The following is a 20,724-nucleotide window of genomic DNA, read 5'->3' as shown; positions in this document are numbered from 1 at the left end:
GCCAAGATAGCAAAATGCTGTGTGATCACATAAAAACCAAGAAGTATAAAGCAAAGACAGGCTCAACAGCTAAAATTACAATGAGGCACAGAGAAGGGGACCGGCCAGAACTGAATGCCTTGACTTGTGGGAGTGGAAGAGCTTCTGCCAAAATGGAGGGTAGAAGGCAGCTTACACAAGGCAGATAAAAAAGGAGAGGAGAAACAGAATACTCAACGTCTCCAAAACATACTGAAAACTTGAATGCTCAATATGTGTTGCCATAAACATTCTTCAAGGGCACTTACTGAGAAGAGATTCCCGCCCCCCCCCCCAACTCTTTAAAGAGAGATGTTGGTTTAGTAGGGCGGAAACCCTCTTTTGGGCAAGTGACCCTGAGGAAGGTTCCTAACAACACCTGTCAGATACTCCATTCTGTATCAGAAAAATAGTTTCACTACATTTTTTTATAGAAGTTACCTCTTTATGTTTGCTGTGCTAGGGCAAAGCAACCATTGAGACAACCCAATGTCACAATTGCTATGCTATTAAACACAAAAACAGAACCTTTGGCTGGAACAGCCAATGGATTTCGTTTAGAGTGCAATGCCTTAACTTTCAGTGAGTTGGTGGTGGTCAAACACTTCAGGTGTTCTAAGGCAAATGCTTTTCAAAGCAGCCCAGTTTTAAGGCAGGGAAAGGTAAAATCAGCTTTTGTGGGGGAAATACTAAATAGGGTTTCTGTGGGTGAGTAGTATGTGGCAGGGGGAATACAGATTTCTCTACGCTCTGTGTTCTTTAACGGTCTCCCACCCACCCAAAGTGTATCCTAAGGGGAAAGGAAACTATGAGCATGTTGGAAACAAGTCATAGCACTTGCTGGAGAGAAGGGGGAAGGAAACATGCCACCCACAGGACATCTCTACCACTGAAGCAGATTCGAGTGACCTTTCCAATGAACTTCCCTACATTCATTTACTTACCAGTAACTTGACAATCAACTGGAGAAGGTGGGCAGGCTAAGGCCGTGTGAAACTCAAAGAAAGTATTATAAATTCTACGTGCAGAGTTAATCTCTTCATGCACAAATCTGAGTTGTCCGGGGTAGGAGGATTGATTGCAGATAAAGGTCACAGTGAAAGTGTCATTGATTCCTAAGGAGCAGAAATAAAAACACCAAGAAGCATAAAGTAAACCCACACGAGTTATTTGACAAAAAAAAAAAAGTCAGAGCTCCAACTATCTGCCTTTTTTAGAATTTTGCGTCTACTGAAAATTCACCAGCTATGACGGGAAGGTCAATGATGCACGCAGTTGCTGCACTTTTCACAAAGGGATGTTTTCACTCTGTGACAAACCCGCCTGACAGGAACCAAAGAGAGAACCTTCCCACTTAACACCTCCTAAACCTATTTTCCTGGACTAAAGAAGATGCCAAGCATTGCCTTTAGGCTATGTACAGTGGTACCTCAGGTTACATACGCTTCAGATTACAGATTCCGCTAACCCAAAAATATTACCTCAGGTTAAGAACTCTGCTTCAGGATGAGAACAGAAATCGTGCAGCAGGAGGCCCCATTAGCTAAGTGGTGCTTCAGGTTAAGAACAGTTTCAGGGTAAGAACAGACCTCCAGAACGAATTAAGTTCTTAACCCGAGGTACCACTGTATTCAATCTTGTAAGCCCAATGGTCCTATTTGACTGGGTGCTTGCTTTGCCCTTGTCAGAGCCCTCCTGCAAACACATCACTAAAACGGGAAGCCTGGACATGGCTTGGTCTCCATTGCCCAAGGGAATGTTGCCTATTCCCTCAGCCTCAGTGGGCCCCTTCCATCTCCCTGCATCCCGAAGATGCTGGTGGGACAGTGAACACATATGCTGTGTCAAAGATTTGCTGTAAAATTGCTACCCTTGGTTTTATGCTGCTTCTGATCTTACTCCATTATCTTGATTCCTTTAAGAAACTATCTTGGATGAGAATCCTGGCATTGATGATAGAGCTGATTTGAACACAGGCTCACCCAATGTCTAGCTGCTTTGCCTAAATTATTGCTTGAAGTGAGAGGACTCAGGTCTAGCTCTACCATCTTAAAGGTATCATACATCTGGAAATCTACATGCCCGGATTTAGGAAACCCAATGGAGTAGTCACAGCTCTACCTGTGCTTGTGTTGCATGAAGGGCCTCTCTCAGCTGCCCCTACCTTGCAAGGAGGGTGGAAGCAAGTGGCTCTTTGTAACAACTTTACCTGTGTATTTAAGAGACAGTTCTCCTTCTGTAGACAGCTGAAGAGTTTTGTTCAGTTTCACCAGACGAATGTGTTTCAGATCTTCTGTTTCACATCCACCAATTGAGTCAGCAGCTGGCAGGCTACTGTTAACTGCACATTCCTCTGCTGGTCCACAAATGTTTAGCTAAGAGATTCAACATATAATAAAATATCTGAGATGCCATAGAATTACTAACTTGCAGCAAAAAACAAAAGGCATGATCTCAAAGGACATGAAGTATTGTGTTTGGAAAAGAAAAGAAAAGAAACATTACCATGTAGGACTTCCCAATTCCCATGGCTATGTATTTTTTTTCTGAAGCCAACGGTTCCAGGTTAAACACAAAGTCACTGTTGGGATCTTTTACAGTGCAGCTCTGTAGAAAACAAAACCATTTATCAAGAGGAGAGAATAAGATATGATAGATATGCACCATCAAAATGCTTGTAGCCCTCTTGATTTCCAAGTCAAGAAGGCCATCTTCTATACTGGTTACAGCTCCTCAGAGACCAATTTTAAGCTCTTCTCAAGTTTTATAGACCAATGGGTATCAAACAAAAGATCAGAACTTACTTCGAGGAGGATTATGGTGCCCACATATACCAATTACTTTTACAGCTCTATCATCAGAAACAGTGCCCTGTTAAGTCACACCCAGCTAACCTTCCATTTAATTGTACAGTTGTACCTTGGCTCTTGAACGGAATCCATTCCGGAAGTCTGTTCTGACTTCTGAAAATGTTCAAAAACCAAGGCACAACTTCCGGTTGGCTGCAGGAGCTTCTTGCACTCAACTGGAAGCCGTGGAAGCCGCGTCGGAAGTTCGACTTCCAAAAAACGTTCGCAAACCAGAACACTCGCTTCTGGGTTTGCAGCATTAAGGTGCCAAAACATTCACAAGGCGTTTGAGAACCAAGGTACGACTGTACTTTCTATGTCTCACACTTCTCACTACAACCATGGGAGCTCAAATAAAAGCTACCCAACGATGCTTAAGAACTGGATTTAACAGTTTTGCTTCCAATTAAACCTGCATTTCTTTAGGGACACTTAGAAGCTAGTATCCTGCATTTCTCCCAAGGATGCTGTGGGAAATAGAAGGGTGTCTGCAGAAGGGAGAGCCCATTAAGACACTTTGCAAGTAGGCTTTGAGTCAATCAGAAATTTGCTTATTGTAGATCTCAAGCAGCCTCTGCTGTGCCCTTCCCATTGAAGGCCTCCTCCCTGGTGGGCTGGGAGTAATGGCAAGGTGAAGGGGGGTGGGTACTTTTTTGTAAGAACTTGAGCCAGTGCTCACAAAGACCTTTGAGCTTTTTCAAGTGCTTGACTCAGGGGCTTACAAGAATGCAATAGTTCTTAGATTAAGCTTTGGGGTGCTCATGCATCTTTGCTTCAAGCAGACATGAGCAGCACTGGGTTGTAAAGATGCCTGCTTACCTATTCATATGGCACATGGGTAAAACCCCCACAAATGTCCACATGTGTTTTCTGCCACTCACCTGAGCATCCCCTGCTGCAGTTGTGACTGGACAAGCAGCTTCCGTTTCCCACAGGAAAACTGCAACACATTCTTTCATCTCAATGAATCTTGGGCTACTACTCTGAAAATACAAGTTGTCAGAAAGTTATGGCAAGGAATGCATACAAGCAGCCTGGCTTCAAGAGCACCATAGGGATACATTCCAAGTGTGCTGCAAATTTTTGGTCCAGTAATTTGGGAGGGTAGGATTTCAGGTTCTTTGCTTGTAAAGCAAATGTGATCATCTTATTGAAAAGCATTGGAATTTTCCCAAGAATAATTTATCCTTCCCCCCATCCAACATACACCAAGAAAAAAGTGGTAATCAGCAAGTCACTGCCTAACACAAGGCTAGCAATTTCCTGGGGGGGGGGTGAAACAGACTCTTTATCAGTTGCACTGGACAGCCTTTAAAATCATGCTTCAACTGCCAGCATAGATGAGTAGCTTTTACGCCATTTTGAAACAGCTAAGCAATTGGGCACTAGTAAGATCATTCTGCATTTCATAACAAAGGATATTCAAGGGAGACTTGGGTATTTATCCACAAATGCTCTGTGCTCTTACATAATGGTGGTCTAATCAGATAACATTATGACACCACACTGAGAGGAGAAGCAAGCTAGCTGGAAACTTACGAGAGTGGCCTTGGAGCAGACGAGATGGACAAGGCTTGTGAAAGGCTCACTCCTACCCTCCGCCGTGATGCACAAAGAGCCACCGGTATAATTTAGGAGGATTTTGCCAGGGCCTTCAACCACAGGTTCTTGTTGGGCAATCCCCACATTACTGATGGAAACTTCAAGCGAACCACTCTAAAATTAGAAAAAAGAACATCATTCTGAAGCAAAATAATTATATGATGAATTCGGGAACATATGCAGTCATGCTATGAAGAGCACCTGCTGGACTGACAAGAGAAATCCAAAATCTAACTAGGCAGTGGCAGGAGTGGTGGTGAGGCATGGCCACTATTATATCCACAGCCCATGCTGGCTAGGGTGGAATCTGGGCAGAATCAAAAGGCTGCTCCTTTCTACCCCAAACCTGGAACTGAAACAGCAAATGGGCCTGACTCAGATCCAATGCTGTCAAGTGAAGACTGTAGGGCAAGCTCAGGATCTCCCAGCTCAATCCTGTTTATGGGCTATGTGCAGGCTCCTGCTGGTGGGAAGCCAACAGGCTACAATTCAACTCAGCTGCACTTATGCAGTCAGAACTAGGAGCCCCGTGCTGACCTGGACTGGGTGAGGGGAGACCTCTGCCCCCTTCAATCCTCCCTCACCAGCACAGCAGGTGGGGGCTTTGACTGCATCCTAAGTCAATCTTTTAAAGTTTAGGAGGTGCTCAAACACTTGGAGATTTGCCTGCAGGAATAAATTAGATACAAAAGAGAAGAGCAGAAGGCAGGCCAAATAAAAGAGTGAAGAGGAACTCTGCTGGCACAATGCTCACCTTGCTGTATGTCATTTCACAGACAGATGCCCGCCTGTCACAGCCTGAGATGGGGTTCAAAGGTCGGCAGACATTTATGTAGTATATTTTGCGTGGACCCTGCTCAGAATTGTCCACTGCCTGCCAATTATCCCTGTCTGCAGACAATGATAAACTGAAAAATGTGCAAAACAAAAATATTGAGTTTGGATTTTAACTTTGTATTTTAACTTATTTTTAAGTTATTATCAATGACGCAGAATTTCTTCATTCATTCATCTCATTGCAACGAGCATGCTAAAAAGTAACTGAATTATGCTGATCAGTTTTAGAGCACAAAATGAGGAAAGCAAGCATACACACACACACACACACACACACACACACACACACACACACATTCAGGAATACCAATTACTTTATAACAATAACTATAAATGGACAATCTTTGTGAGTAATATGTCCACACCCTCTTTCCTTCTTTATGATCCATTTGTTTGAAATTTTTGCAAACAGCAGCAGCATTGCTGATCTTATCTGTGACAATGTTAAGTATGAAATGTATGTTTTGTGCTTTGGTCAGGAAGAACTTGCCAGCTGAGATTTCCACCCAGACTTTACATTCACCAAATTTTGTTTTGCTTACCGTGAAAGATCATATTGCTTCATGGTTTGAGGATCTGTGACAACACATTCTGTGGGTATTTCTGGGCAGGCATATTGAGTATACCACCTGAAGTTGTAAGTGAAGTTGTCTTCTGCCTACATTACCATAATCATATATACACAAAACAAAGACGTTAAAACTGCAAAAGGTGAGTAACAATAGAGCTCTTTTTTAAGCTGAAGCTGCCATTTTTTTATTTCAAAGTGGTATGATTCTGCTGTCACACATGGAAGCTTAACATTTACTGTCAGAAAGTCCACTCAAATCTATGTTGATATATCCAAATGTACACCATCAGCTGCCAACGTTCTCTAACACACACTTTTCATACCTGCCCCTGTGTATAGAGCTCCTTCTCACTACAGGGATGCAAGCCCTCTGCACAAGACCACTGAAATGACTGCTTTACTGGAAAACTTTTAATGCAGAGCTGTGCAAGTACCCATAAGGCTAAAATCTATTATGGAAGTCTCCAAGAACTATCTGTAGATATTAAGCAAGCCTCTTGCTGCTACTAATCATCCCATAAAGGAAGATCTAAAAAAGCAGTGTGTGTCATACCTCTGAACAGGCATTCCCTCTCCCCTTAGGAGGGTTTAACTTCTCATTATGTTAAACTATTGTGGACTTAACTAAGGATGTGATGCACAAGAATTATCCACAACTGGCACTCACTTGATATTCAGGTGAACCTGCGCCTGCACCACGATCACACAGGAAGGTAATATGGGTAGACCGTTGCATGTGCTTCTCGTTGTTGTATGGTGTACCATTTCGATAGTTCAGCTGAATCATTCCATCATAATAGGAGAGCTCAGAACTGGGCAACCCCAGACTCCATGTGTCCTTACCACTAAAAATATACATTAATAGAACTTCATATAGATTTCCTTTAGGGATGCAAGTACCCAAGTACCAATGAGTTTGCATTGCAAAAGCTAATATAATGCCCTAAAGGATACATGCAGTGTCTGACAGTCCAACCTTACAGCTCATCTTTTGCCCACTGTATGAAGGCAGGAATGTCTGCTGCTATTTGCACCAGTGCTCTCTACTCAAAGCCAATTTATTGTTTGCATACTGGACCATTGCCTACATTCTTCGTGATGGTACTGGAGACTCCAATTGGCTATGCAACAGCAGTTCATGGGACTGGGTTCTTGGAACCATTTCCCACCTAACATAAAACCCAGCAGCAAAAATCAACAACAGGCTAAATCCGTTCTGGTTGACACAGGTACAACATAAGGCATGATTTTTTATTTACAACTGATAGGCATGCTATCGTCTATACAAATAGTACCTAGATGGTGTGCATACCATTGAGATTATACGTTTGAAGGGAAGTGCTAACTTATGCACATTCTAAGGTAAACTATTATCTATAGCTATAAAGTCATACCTCGGGATGAATACGGGTTAAGCATTTTCGGGTTGCGCTCCGCAGAGACCCGGAAGTAACGAAGCACGTTACTTCCAGGTTTCGCCGCACGCACATGCGCAGACCGTCAAAATGACTTCACGCGCATGCGCATAAGCGCCAGAACGTGACCCGCACACGCGCAGACACGGGTTATGTTCGCTTTGGGATGCGAACGGGGCTCCCGTTCACATTCTGAGGTACCACTGTACTCCAGTTGATCAAACTTAAAATAGGATAACTCGGGTTCCAGAATGCGAATCAAGCAAATCTGTGTGCCCAATAAAGCTTTTATACTTGCATTCCTTGAACAGAAGCATCCCCATCCAAAGCTTCAAGGCACAATAATTTTGAAACACAGGTGAGTTAAAAAGCAGTTTTGACAGGTCAGGAGTGGGGCTAAACCAATTAAGAAGTCAAACTTCCCATTGGCACAAGCCCTCAAATAAGTCATTTGGAACCCAGATGACTTCCATATTTTCCTTTCCTTTCAAGTGCCTTCCTCTTATGTGACTCTGTTTAAGGCCACATCAAGGTAGCAGAATCTTAGCAGTTAGAAGGCTCCTAAGAGCATTTTTTTCAAAAGTAAGTTCCATTGAATTTAATGGGACTAACTCAATAACAGCGAGGGATTGCAGCAATGCAGTGCAATCATGGGCATAAGTTACTCTCAGAAGTTACTCTCACTGTGTTCAACAAAGTGTGCAACTTAATTATTACTACTACTTTTAATTATTATTATTAATTACCGGTCCTTCACCTTAAGGTTCCAGGGCAGGTTCCAGTAATTTAGTCACTATTGCATGGGTTCCTCAGTAAAGGTAAAGGATCCCTGGACTGTTAAGTCCAGTCAAAGGTGACTATGGGGTGCGGCACTCATCTTGCTTTCAGGCCAAGGGAGCCAGCATTTGTCCACAGACAGCTTTCCAGGTCCTGTGGCCAACATGACTAAACTGCTTCTGGCGCAAAGGAACACCAGAGTACATGGAAACGTGGTTTATCTTCCAGCCACAGCGGTACCTATTTATCTACTTGCACTGGTGTGCTTTCGAACTGCTAGGTTGGCAGGAGCTGGGACAGAGCAATGGGAGCTCACCCCGTTGCGGGGATTCAGCAAGCCCAAGAGGCTCAGTGGCTTAGACCACAGTGCCACCTGCATTCCTCAGTACGCACACAGAGCAGGAGAAGGCATAAACAACACTTACTTTTTCTTCACTTGACATGCTGCAGACTGTGACGCACACAACTGGTTTGACACACTGCCACAAATACTGATGTAGAAAGTATAGTCACTTGTGTTTGCTGTGTAAGTGTGATACGTCAAAGGTGTTAAGTCAAAAGAGAACCCTAAGCAGAAATGAATGAAAATCATTTGTTCAGCACAAAAGTTTTAAAGACTGGGAGGTAAGATGGGCAAACATGATTTAATAGATTCCATGTGCTGCCTTAAAACAGTTGCCCATAAATGATTCTAACACTCAAGTTTCACGAAGTATACACCCCCCACCCCCACTACACTTGTGGCAGTATGCATGCTTAAGGACACAAAACACCAGGTTTTCAATTTTCATTGCACTAGTGTAGTTGGATTTAAGAAAATACCAACGTAATGTTGCATTTTCAAGATTCTGTCACTGGATATGCACCAGCAACTTGTCATATACCTTCTGTTCTAGGAAACAAAATGTACTATTTTTTAAAAGGATAAATTATGTTTAATACATAGGATACAACAGCATTTGATTGCTTTACTTAAACTATATGCTACATTTGACTTAACTCTTTCAAGGCAGCTTACAATAAAAACACAGAAACAGAACAAAAATACTCATGAATAGGATTCTGGGAGACCAGCAACAGAGGCAGCCCATCGCAAAATATAAATCTAGGCCAGCAACAAAAACAGACAAAGTTTTTTGTATGAAAAAAACACACACCAAAACTTCTGGCGAAAGCCAGCAGAGAAAAGTCAGTATTAAAGTCATTCCAGAAGGCCTCTGGCAGAGCACGACAGGCAATGAATTCCGAAGTTGTAGGAGTCAGATTTGTTTTGTTTTTTTAAGAGATGGAAACAGCTCTATTCCTGCTACTTTGAGACAAGTGATGCTAGATGAAAAGAGGGAGTTGAACTAGAAGCTGGAAATTGTGACACAGACCGAAATCCCATGCCCCAGTTGCTGCCTTACCATTTTCAACAGGCTACTCACCTGCTTGAGAGTCAGAGACTCTGCACTGGTCACCTTTTGTTTGAGACAGGACACAGGCAGCAGCAGTGTGCCATTCGAACTCATACAGGCACCCGTCGTACCCAGAACTAATCAAAACAGGAGCACTTTCCAGGTCACCTGGGAAGATACAGATAACTGAACCACCAAATACACATTTCATTTTTCAAGAGACCAGTACCTGATCAGATACACAGATTAGTTACTGAAGTAAGCCAAGTGCATTACCTCAGAAGAGCCATTTTTGCATGTCCTTACACCCCCTCCCCAATCTTAAAAAAGGGTGCAGGTACCATGGAAGATGTGCATGTATAGCAGGCACAGGGAGCCTCAGGCCAGAAGGCTAAATGTACCCCTCCAGGTCCTCCTCCTGCCACTTGAGACTCTTCCCGCTAATCACACCTCAGCCCAACATCCCTCACTGGTCTTCCCCCATACCCTCCTTCAGTGTTTTTGCCCTGCTGTGTCTGAACAGGAAGATAGAGTGTGGTGAGTGTGTGTGTAGAAACCAGCCTACCATACAAAGGTAAATTTTACATTTATTGTTTTGGCCACTTTTGCCTCTGGCCCCATTCACCACTGGCACGCTGCCTCCAAATGTTGCCCAGCAAGAAATGTGACCCTCAGGCTGCAAAATGTAGCCTGTCCCTGACTTATAGACCTTACCACCACTGCCTTCCTGAGGGTTTGCAGCTTGAGACTGGCTTTTAATAAAAGCCAGAGTACTCACCTGGCTTGCATATGAGGAGTATCTTTGTTTCAATTGTCTTTTTTGGTCGACACTCATCGCCACCCGAATAGTAAAGCTGGATATTCTCTCCAACTTTTGTGGGAGCAGACATAAATGTCCCTAGGTTTTTTGTGCTATTGTCTTCACCTAAAAAGAGCCACACACCAAACAAGAAATACAGATACTTGTTTTAGCGAGCAATCCAATGTATGTCCTTTGAAGGAATTACTATTTTATAAATAGCACATACAGCATTGTATTCAACTGTTGAATGTGGTTCTTTTAACGTGGGGAGCTCATACAAGGAGGTTACTCACCAACTGCGCAAACGGATGCCTCTTCTGAACAGTTCACTGCCCCTCCTTTCTGAAGTACTTGGTGACAGACGTTTATGAAAAAACGTTTCTTTTCTGTTTCCACAGGGTTACCGTCTACAGCTTCCCAATTCTGCTCTAACTCTAAAATTAAGAAATTGCATTTTAGATGAACATTCCTCTAAAAACCATATTATGTGTAGTGTTAAAATGACAGATTGTTCCCCATCCCCTATCCAACCAATGAATGGCCATGTAGAAACCCAACTGCAGGTCAAACCACATATTACTTCTAATATAGAGAGTTAGAAACCACATTGGGTTTTTAATTTATTTACTTTGTAGCAAGCACAGCCTCCTGCATTTTCATCAGGGGGCTGAAGCATGCAGGGAGGAAGGGTTCCCAGAATGCAATCCCAATTAAAATATCTCTCCACACACACACACAGCGCTTAGCCTTAAGGGAAAGTTGTCATTGGCACCAATGCAGGTCTTTTTTCCTAAAGGCCAGCTGCTGCATTCTACTTTTCATCAGAACTTTGACTGGGAAGGAAAGGGTTAAGCCCCTCCCACTCCACACACAGACACAGACACACACTACAGTCCTGTTGAAAATATCTCCTTTCTCCATGCTTGCAGTGGGCCAGTTTTTTTTGGGGGGGGGGGTTAAGCCCGGTGTACTTGCAAGTCACAAACTAAAAAACCTAATATAGACCCCATTACACTTACGTTTTGAACAATTATGGGTTAGTCTTTGTTAGTCTTTTCTTGCAGTTAGTTCTTTGAACATAGTAGATTAAAGAGATTTATATCATGTATGACTTATACTCATGTTAAAACCCACCAAGAAGATTTAGTTTTTGCAGTAGCTTGCTAATGCTAGGTGCAAGCAGGACAACTGGAAAAGGAGTGAAGGCAAGACTGACAGTGAAAATCTGACAGACCTTTTGACCTGGTATCAGAAATGCTGACTGGTGGTGTTACAACCCATATTCTGTTTGTGGAAGGCTTTCCCCAGGGAAGCACACCAGGCAACTTGACAGTTTCTGGGGGCCAACCTAAGTCATTTTTATTTACTCAGTCTTTTGGTGGTTAATTTAGCCTCTAGTGTGATGCTCATCTTTTAGTGGGGTGGGGTAGGACTTGTCCTCCTCGTTGCATTGTTGGATGAGCATTTTAGGAATTTTGAATAGTAACCCATTTTATATTTGGCTCTTAATCAATTTTATCTCTTTTTATAAAGCAACTAAAGAATGCTTTAAACACCACAACACTGCCAATGGAAATAATACAATTTATAGAGCTACTGAAACTGGGCTTTATATAAAATGCTACAAAAATTATATACAGGGTATTGTAAAACAATTAAAGCGTAAGTAAAAATCATGTGCTTATAACTGAGGGGATGTAAGTCACCCAGGAAAAAGAAAGTCCGAGAAGCATTAGTGTTCCTTGTAAGCTGGTTAGGGGTTTTGCAGTGCTTCTGAGCCCATTTGGGTACCTGCAAAGACAGGCAATATCACTGGCCAAGAGTGTGTTTAAATGGAGTTGTAGTGAAAAATTCCACAGAGAAACCTAGGAACTGATATAACCCCAGACTTTTACTACTGTAATGCACACTGATTCTTGAAGTTTAGTTAAAAATTGCAACAATCCCAAAATATGGTTAGTTTACCTCATGGCAGGACAAATCTGCCAAGGAGCATATTATATAAGTGCTCTAGCTCCAGGATCTCTGCTAGTTGCCCGATAGCTTAGGAATTCCAACACAATCACTGCGTTCCAACAGCCAGAACATACAAAGCCATTTTTTGTTGATATACCACAATTCTGAACTCCAACTTTGAACTCCTTTTGATTTGGAAAGTCACCAGCCTCTGATCCGTGACCAAACAGGTTAACATCCTACAGTATTAACCTGCCAGTGGTATAGACGTCCGTTCACACAGAGGGACTTCCCCTCCCTCACACCAGTAATGCATGTACCCCAAATCTGTTCTGGGGAGTTGGGGGACTTTGCTAAGCAAACTGGGGTGGGCTGGTTCAGGAATGGAGGAGAAAAAAGAGAGTTCTCACCACCCACAGTCACCACCTGGAAGGAGTATAAGCCATTTAAGATAGCACTTAAAACAGCCCTATAATTACTGTTTTCAGGTTTAAAACATTATTGCACATCTGAGATAAGGCAAAATGAACAAAAGTTTTAAAATGTAGCGCATATCTTAATGATATATTTTTTTAAATTGCCATACCAGAATGACGAATCAATCGTGTCAAGTCATAGCGTTTCCTTTTGTCTGTAACCATACAAGGAAGATCTTCTTTTGCTACACATGCGTATTTGGTCTCCCAGGTGAAGAAGTATGAGCAGTCTGTTTCTCCTGTAAACACTGGGCTTCCTTTGCCATCATTGTCTTTGAGAAGTTCATTAAAAAATAGGAAAATTAGGAGAAGGAAAATATAAATTACACAAATTAAAGCATTTATATCCCACCTTCCATTAAAATATTCTCAGAGTGCCTTATAACTTATGATTAAAACAACAGCACTGGCAGTTTACCCGCAGCAGCTGAAAACCAGTCGAGAAACTATTAAAAACCCAGGGATACCCAATTTAGTGCTGGATTAGTTGATGTGGGGAGATGCGTCGCTAACCTGTTGGCTAACTGCCTCACCACAAAGAGTGAGGGCACCCAGAGGTGGAACTCTAATCCTGGGCAGGTTAATGTGGGAGCATGTACCATATTTTTCGCTCTATAAGACGCACCAGACCACAAGACGCACCTAGTTTTTGGAAGAGGAAAACAAGAAAAAAAATATTCTGAATCTCAGAAGCTCGAACAGCAAGAGGGATCGCTGCGCAGTGAAAGCAGCAATCCCTCTTGCTGTTCTGGCTTCTGTGATAGCTGCGCAGCCTGCATTCGCTCCATATGACACACACACATTTCCCCTTACTTTTTAGGAGGGAAAAAGTGAGTCTTACAGAGCAAAAAATACGGTAATTCTAGCTTGAAAAGTTTTACTTCTCAAGCTAAGGGTGTACATTAAAGTACTGGGTACAGAACCATCTACGGAATTTTAAGATTCTCTGAAGAATTAAGCGATGTGCATTATAATATCTGATAGGTAAGAATGCAAGAATGGTGTTGGATAATTCAAAGAGCCTCTCTTGGCACTATGTTTCTGAATACCAAATGCTGGGAAATCATGCGTGGAGAGAGCATATTGTACTCTGGTCCTACTTGCAAGCTTCCCACAGGTTAGCCACTGAGAAGAGTACACCTAAGAACCTCACGAGCAGAGTAAAAAAGCAAAATTTCTGCTGCTTTGCTCCCAATATCTGAACTCTGAGGAACATGCTACCTCTGAACATGAACGTTCTATTGCTCTCATAACAAATACCCAGTTATATACCAATCCTCCATTAATTAGAAATCCTCTTCCCTACCAACATTTCTTAAATGCTTGTATAACTTTTAGACTCCAGAACAAAAGGAGCTGTTAGCATTCAAGTGGTAGAGGGCTGTGGTGGGGCAGCTGCAAGTATTCTTGGAGGACACAGAATATTGCTCAAAGTGATCCATAGATAACTAGCATGTTCATTACCTGCCGTTTGATTGCATTCAAAGTTTATGACAGTCATTCGCTCAAATCCAGAGCTGCAAGGATCTCCTCCTGGGTATGTCAGAATGAGGTCTCCATCAGCATACCTGATTTCAAAAGCCAAAAGGGTGAATGTTCAAATATAGCTCATCTAATTTAAGGAAGAAAAAGAGCTCACCAGTGGCCCACACTCAATGGAAACCAGAAAAAGGTTCATTAGATTGGTATCACAACTCAAAAGAGGCAAACAGATTTCTAATTTGGAATCTTATCCATTTTAGCTCTACGTCTGTCTAAAAGATCTTTGTCTTGTTAAGGTCTTCTCTTCCAAAACTAAAAGCAGAAACTAGACCTGAGTCCAACAGGATTGTCCTCCACAACACACTTTGAGTTAGTTGGTTAGAGCGTAGTGGCGATAACACCAAGGTTGCGGGTTCAATCCCTGTACAGGTGCATATTCCTGTATGGCAGAGGGTTGAACTAGATGATCCTCAGGGTCTCTTCCAACTCTATGAATCTAGAATTGCCAGGAACCAACAGTGCATGCAGGAACTTTAGTTCCTAACAAATACTAACCCTCAAAGACTGTTTTCTAATTAAGCACTCACCTGAGAGTTTGGTGGGTAAACCTTCCTGCCACTTTCTGCTGAGGAACAGCTGCATGTTTGACCTGGCACACCGAAGCATTGGCATCACTGCAGTAACCTCCAGCTGCTTTGCCACATACATTCAGATAATAGGAATACTCTTCTCTGTCTTTAGCAACGTAAGGTGTGACATACGCTAAAGAAAGGAGGGTCGTGATGATTGAAGCACATGTTTGGTAAAAGTATTTAGGTGACTGTACAGACAGAAACACACATTTACAGCCACAGAACTTATGTAATCAGTTTACAGCCCTGTTAGCGAGCTGCTTGTGTTGTCATCTCATGCCCCACAAACTCACAGCTGCATTGCTGTTCAGCTCTTTCCATTGGCTGCTTCAGAAACCCATGCGAAAACGCCAAAAAACTTTCAACCACAATGTGACACAAACCACACATTTGGTTTATGCAAGTTAAGGATTGCAACTACAGATGCCAAGGCAATCTACAGCTCTCTTCTTCCTCACCATCAGATTTAGACAGAGGCTCTGCCAACAGCTCACTAATCATGGTTTCAACATCTGGTGAGCAGTATCCAATTCTGAGGTTTTGCAATCTTAATGCGGGCATGTTGGTACAGTCCACACAAGACTGCATCACCTCTGGGTGGAGGGGGAAGAAACAGTCTCCAGCCACCATGAGCTACGAAGCTGGGTATTAGGGACTTACAACCTAGTTTTCTCTTCAACAGTTTAGCTCTGGGGTCCCCAACATGGAGTGCGTGGGCACCACAACACTCTTAGAAACCTACTCTTGGTGCCCACCAAGCCCTGACTCTTCAAATTTATTTTTAACCACTTTTATTCTTATTTGTTTTTGTTGTGGTAGTTGTAAATTTTGGGGGAGGGTTGTTTTTTTAGGTCTGAGTTTTGCTGCGGGCAGCCAGGGGCGGGGGGCAAGCGTGAGCAATTTTCTTCTTCTGTGGAAAAGGGTATTTGTGGGGTGACCAAAACGTTGGCTTGATTTCCAAATGTGTTATTGTTCCCAGAAAATTTGGCAACCCACATTTAACTTTTCCCATGCAGCAAACTATTTATACAGCTGTGCCCTGGATTCAGCCACATTGGGCTGATTCAGGGGAATCTGGGCTTGGGACAAGTGAAGTCAGCCTGAAACAGTCCCAGGCCACCCAGCGTAACCAGGGGTGGAGAAGGGGGTGGGAAGGCTGCTGGTTCCCCAGCCCATTCTCAATCCTCTGGGATGCAGGTGCTCCTTTGCAAGGCTCTTCCCGTCAGGAAAGCAGCTTGCAAAACAGCACCCCATAGGTTGGTGGGCACTACTTTCCAAAGGTGCCCTGCAGAATTCCATCTCTCTCTCCCCCCCCCTCCCCCGCCTCGGCCTCCTTACAGCCTGTTCCCAAGGATCTATTGCCACAGCAACTCCCTGGGCCCACTACTACCAGCTACACCTAGGCTGTAGAAAGCTGGTGATGCTGCTACTATGGGAGGAGCAAGCAGGGAACCATGGGAGAAGAGCACGTGGTCCCTAGGTTGGGGAGGCTATGCACAGCCCTACAATAAGGAACATTTTCAACACAGACCAATTTAGAAATAGTGCAACTATACCACACACTAGCACCAATGCTTCTTGCTCTACCATAGCTACTAACTTGGTTTATATTGATGCCACTGCTTCACCCTTAGAAAAAAAAGAGGGTGCTTACCTGGAATTTGTTTGAGGGGTGTCAAATTCACATAGATACCATGCTGCTTGCTGGTCAGGACACAGTTGTTACTCTCTAGGTAGTCTCTGTGACAGGCAGACTCTGTAACCCATTCAATCTCGTACTGGCAGTTACTTTGAGCAGTGAGTCTGGGACTTGTCACCTAATACAAAAGAAAAAGATGTGTGCCCAGAAAGGGGAAGAGAAACTCCCTTGGGTTGGCTCCAAGTTATAGCCCCCTACAAAGTTCAAAAGGCGTATTTTGCATACACACAGACTCGCACACACAAGATGTGCTGTATGGAGTAGATCCACAACAAGACAAGCAACAGAGCTTGTAATTTTATTGTGTGGAGGAAGGAGGAAAGAGAAGGAGAAGCTGCTTCCCTGAACTGCACCCCATGATGCTTCTAGACTTCTACCATTTTGTGTTGGACTAGGACCTGGGAGATCAGGGTTTAGGTCTGCCATGAAGCTGAGTGACTGTGAGTGATCTTTGGCCTAACCTACCACACAGGGTTGCTGTGAGGATTAAATGAGGAGGGAGAGAAGGCCACCTTGAGCTCCTTGGAGAAAAAGCTGAGTGATAAATGCAATGAACAAATAAATAATATCCTAGTTTTAACTAACTTTTGCTTAGAACAAGCCAGAGTTTCACTAGTTTGTTTGTTCACAGGCTAACCTATCATTTAGTTCATTTAGGCCACTGTATCCATGTTTTAAATGAAAATATAGAATAACTGAGTTGGAAGCTGGCTCAAAAGTAAATGAACCCAACCTCCTGCCAATGCAGGAAATCCATTGCTACACCGTCAGTGACAGGGGGCCATCCAACCTCTGCTTAAAAAATAACTTTAGGGCCAGGATTTTGTCCATCAGTTTCTGTCATCAAGCAACAGGATTTGACACCCCAGGTATCAGTTACCTCTTTTTTCCTCCCCTCTGGGCACACAAAAGTAACAGTCACTGCTGGATCATGGTCACCACAGAAGTCAGGCCTCTCATTTGCATTGCTAATTTTGCGTTCGTATCTCAGGGAAAGCCTGGAAAAACAAGGGGGAGAGAGTTTGAGAGAGGAGACCGTGTGAGACACGCAGAAACAGCAAGAGTGGAATTTAATACAGCTACCTTATACTTTTAGTTTATCAGCTACAGTGGCTCCCAGTCCATTTCAGACTACAATTCAAGGTACTGGCTACGTATTTTGGAAAGCGGCTTGTTCATCTGTTCTCCCTAGATTTGGGTGTATCTTGAGATATCATCACAAAACTCAGAATGAGGGTTCCCAAGGTGAGGGAAATCATCTTTGTTTATGTTTGGATGCCGGAAGCCATTTTGAATCAACATGGTGGGCCAAAAGGTGACTTTGGTGTGATTTCATTCGATTTTTGGCTTGCAGGGTCCAAACTCACAACTTATACTATCCATTTAAAAATCACAATATTTTTCATTTTTGTACAAGTTTCTGGCAATGCCGGGAACTCCCCGCTAGTCACCTACAAAGCTCAAAATGTATTGGGACCAAGATGCATGAAGGACCACCTCCTTATGTGAATCTCTATTTTTCCAGCTCAGCTGTTGCTGCGCAATTGCTTTCTGAGGCATATGTGTGGAATTTCCTGTCTCAAGAATTACCTTTATCTTTTTAATCCACCAGCAGATGAGCATATTTCCCTTCATCCAAATAGTTGATTCCACTGCTGCTAAAGGAATTGAATTGCAAGCGCCATTCTTCGTGTGCTTTTTACCGTTTAATTTGTTTTAATGGCTGGATCATTTTTGCTTTGTTGGTTGATCTCCTATTTTATTTTTTGCATTTTTAAAATTATATGCAGGTTTGTTTTAACAACTTTTGATTTTTTTATGAGTAACAGTATTTATTTTTACAAACAGATGTCTGCTGTTGTATTTGTAATATGCTTTCAGCAACTCTTTTGTGAAAGTCAAAGAAGGACACAAAATTACTAAGAAGACTAATAAAATTTAAATACTAAAAAGTTTCTAGATAGTGCTTTTATAAGTGGTTAGCTTTACCGTGCTCCAGAAACAAAAACTGGCTAGATTAGAATTATAGAATCATAGAATCATAGAGTTGGAAGAGACCACAAGGGCCATCGAGTCCAACCCCCTGCCAAGCAGGAAACACCATCAGAGCACTCCTGACATATGGTTGTCAAGCCTTTGCTTAAAGATCTCCAAAGAAGGAGACTCCACCACACTCCTTGGCAGCAAATTCCACTGTCGAACAGCTCTTACTGTCAGGAAGTTCTTCCTAATGTTTAAGTGGAATCTTCTTTCTTGTAGTTTGGATCCATTGCTCCGTGTCCGCTTCTCTGGAGCAGCAGAAAACAACCTTTCTCCCTCCTCTATGTGACATCCTTTTATATATTTGAACATGGCTATCATATCATGACTATTAATTACTATCATGGCTATTAATTACGGATTAAAGAAAATACATTAAAGGGAACACTTAAGCCAACTAGTATTCCCAAGAGCAACAAAATAATTTGAGTGCTAAGCGGTAAACTGTACTTTACAGAAGACTACTTTTGAAATAATTTACTAAGATTGATATTTAAATGATAGCCCCTTTAAAGCAGAGATAGGGAACTTGTGGCCCTCCAAACGTTGCTGACTATAATTCCTGACTGCTGGCCATACTTACCCCAGTTTAAAATACCATAAGACTGAAGTCATACCTGTTTTTATCAAGCTGCTTGAGTTGTTCTTTAGGATGTCCCAGGTCAAATGCATGACCATCCTTCAACAGGCAAGCTGAACTGCCCTCTGGACAACCCTTGCCTTCAACAGAGGATTTTCCTGTCAATACAATGTTTATATAAGAAATAAGACCATAAGTAAGGTTTCGGAAGGATGTTAGGGCAAAGTCTTCCATTTAAATCTTTAGATGTAAACTTAATTTTGACCATGTAGTGCATAAGAATAAATGGGATGAGGAGACTGCTGGGCCAGACTGAAAAAATCAAAGCTACAGAAATCAAAGATTATCTTTACATATAATACCCACTAAGCTGGAGGAGTAGGCAATGATTATCTTATCATCTTTATGGTTGCAGAAACATTCTAGAATGGCAAAAGGTACTCTGTTCAAGATACCCTGAGTGAAAAAATGTAAATGTACCAAATATCTGCATTCACTATGCATATCAACAACAGTTCCTGGTTGAATGGTTCTCTAGAAACGATACTTCAGAGAATATGAGCAGTCTTTTGGTAACTCTTGGGTTACGTCTTACTGTCTTAAGAGGGATAAGCTTTACAAACTAGTATTACCCCAGTGATCTGTTAAAAGTTTGGAATAATCTCAACTCCACATATTATCCTTATTTGGCATTGTTTCCTAAAACTTGCAAGCTATTATCAGTAACTTAAGATGGGCAAAGCCAGTTCTAATAAGGTGTACAGTGGTACCTCAGGTTACATACGCTTCAGGTTACAGACTCCGCTAACCCAGAAATATTACCTTGGGTTAAGAACTTTGCTTCAGGATGAGAACAGAAATCGTGCTCCGGCGGCATGGTGGCAGCGGGAGGCCCCATTAGCTTAAGTGGTGCTTCAGACCTCCAGAACAAATTAGGTTCTTAACCCGAGGTACCACTGTATTCCTCCATCTACTAATGATTGATCTATTATCTGCTAATATCAGAAGCTGAGCAGGGACATAGATGACTTTTTACTTCGTTTTCTTCAGCATTGTGTTAGAGAGGAAATGTCACGACAGTAACTTGGAAAACTGACAGCATTTGAATTACAGATCCTATAACAATCATGTACAGGGGAAAATCTGGAAATGTGTGTAGTTCAGTAGCAGAACATCTTTTTTGATAACAAAAGGCCCCAGATTCAAATTCCCAGCACCTCCAGGTATGGCTGGAAAAGACACCTAACCCAAAACCTTGGAGAGCTGCTGCCCAAGTCAGCAATACTGAGCTACGTGGACCAATGGTCTGACTTCATATAAGGCAGCTGCCTGTGTTCCACTGTTCCTCTGGAAAGCCTAACAAATCTTAATTGTAAAAAAAATGATGCAAACAATGCAACAGAGAATTTAGGAAAGTTTGAACACTGGGAATTTGTTTTCTATGTCTCTTATACTGAGGAAGTCCACTGTAAAATTGTTTTGGGGGGGAGCTCAGTCGGCACAGCATGAGACTCTGAATTTTAGGGCATGGTTTGAGCCCCACGTGGGGCAACAAGATTCCTGCATTGCAGGGGGTTGGACTAGATAACCC

At 42.5% G+C, this 20,724-nt stretch overlaps 1 protein-coding gene across 1 annotated transcript in view; it reads right to left on the bottom strand.

Annotated features, from left to right (window-relative positions):
• Positions 1–20,724, bottom strand: part of IGF2R (insulin like growth factor 2 receptor) — a 69,808-nt gene that overhangs the window by 35,998 nt on the left and 13,086 nt on the right. The window contains exons 6-23 of the mRNA XM_053382328.1: positions 19,171–19,291; positions 17,394–17,511; positions 16,469–16,631; positions 14,770–14,944; positions 14,165–14,268; positions 12,811–12,972; positions 10,562–10,702; positions 10,245–10,391; positions 9,497–9,634; positions 8,495–8,636; positions 6,545–6,722; positions 5,849–5,964; positions 5,224–5,377; positions 4,407–4,583; positions 3,749–3,850; positions 2,524–2,625; positions 2,228–2,393; positions 963–1,133 (exon numbers count right to left, since the gene is read on the bottom strand). Of these exons, the coding sequence (XP_053238303.1) occupies positions 963–1,133; positions 2,228–2,393; positions 2,524–2,625; positions 3,749–3,850; positions 4,407–4,583; positions 5,224–5,377; positions 5,849–5,964; positions 6,545–6,722; positions 8,495–8,636; positions 9,497–9,634; positions 10,245–10,391; positions 10,562–10,702; positions 12,811–12,972; positions 14,165–14,268; positions 14,770–14,944; positions 16,469–16,631; positions 17,394–17,511; positions 19,171–19,291 (2,577 nt within the window). The remainder of the gene's footprint in view (positions 1–962; positions 1,134–2,227; positions 2,394–2,523; positions 2,626–3,748; positions 3,851–4,406; positions 4,584–5,223; positions 5,378–5,848; positions 5,965–6,544; positions 6,723–8,494; positions 8,637–9,496; positions 9,635–10,244; positions 10,392–10,561; positions 10,703–12,810; positions 12,973–14,164; positions 14,269–14,769; positions 14,945–16,468; positions 16,632–17,393; positions 17,512–19,170; positions 19,292–20,724) is intronic.

This window comes from Podarcis raffonei, chromosome 3 (assembly GCF_027172205.1).
Source record: "Podarcis raffonei isolate rPodRaf1 chromosome 3, rPodRaf1.pri, whole genome shotgun sequence".
NCBI classification, from domain to species: Eukaryota; Metazoa; Chordata; class Lepidosauria; order Squamata; family Lacertidae; genus Podarcis; species Podarcis raffonei.
The sequence above is the reverse complement of the archived record's forward strand: the minus strand, read 5'-3'. Positions and strand labels throughout refer to the sequence as shown.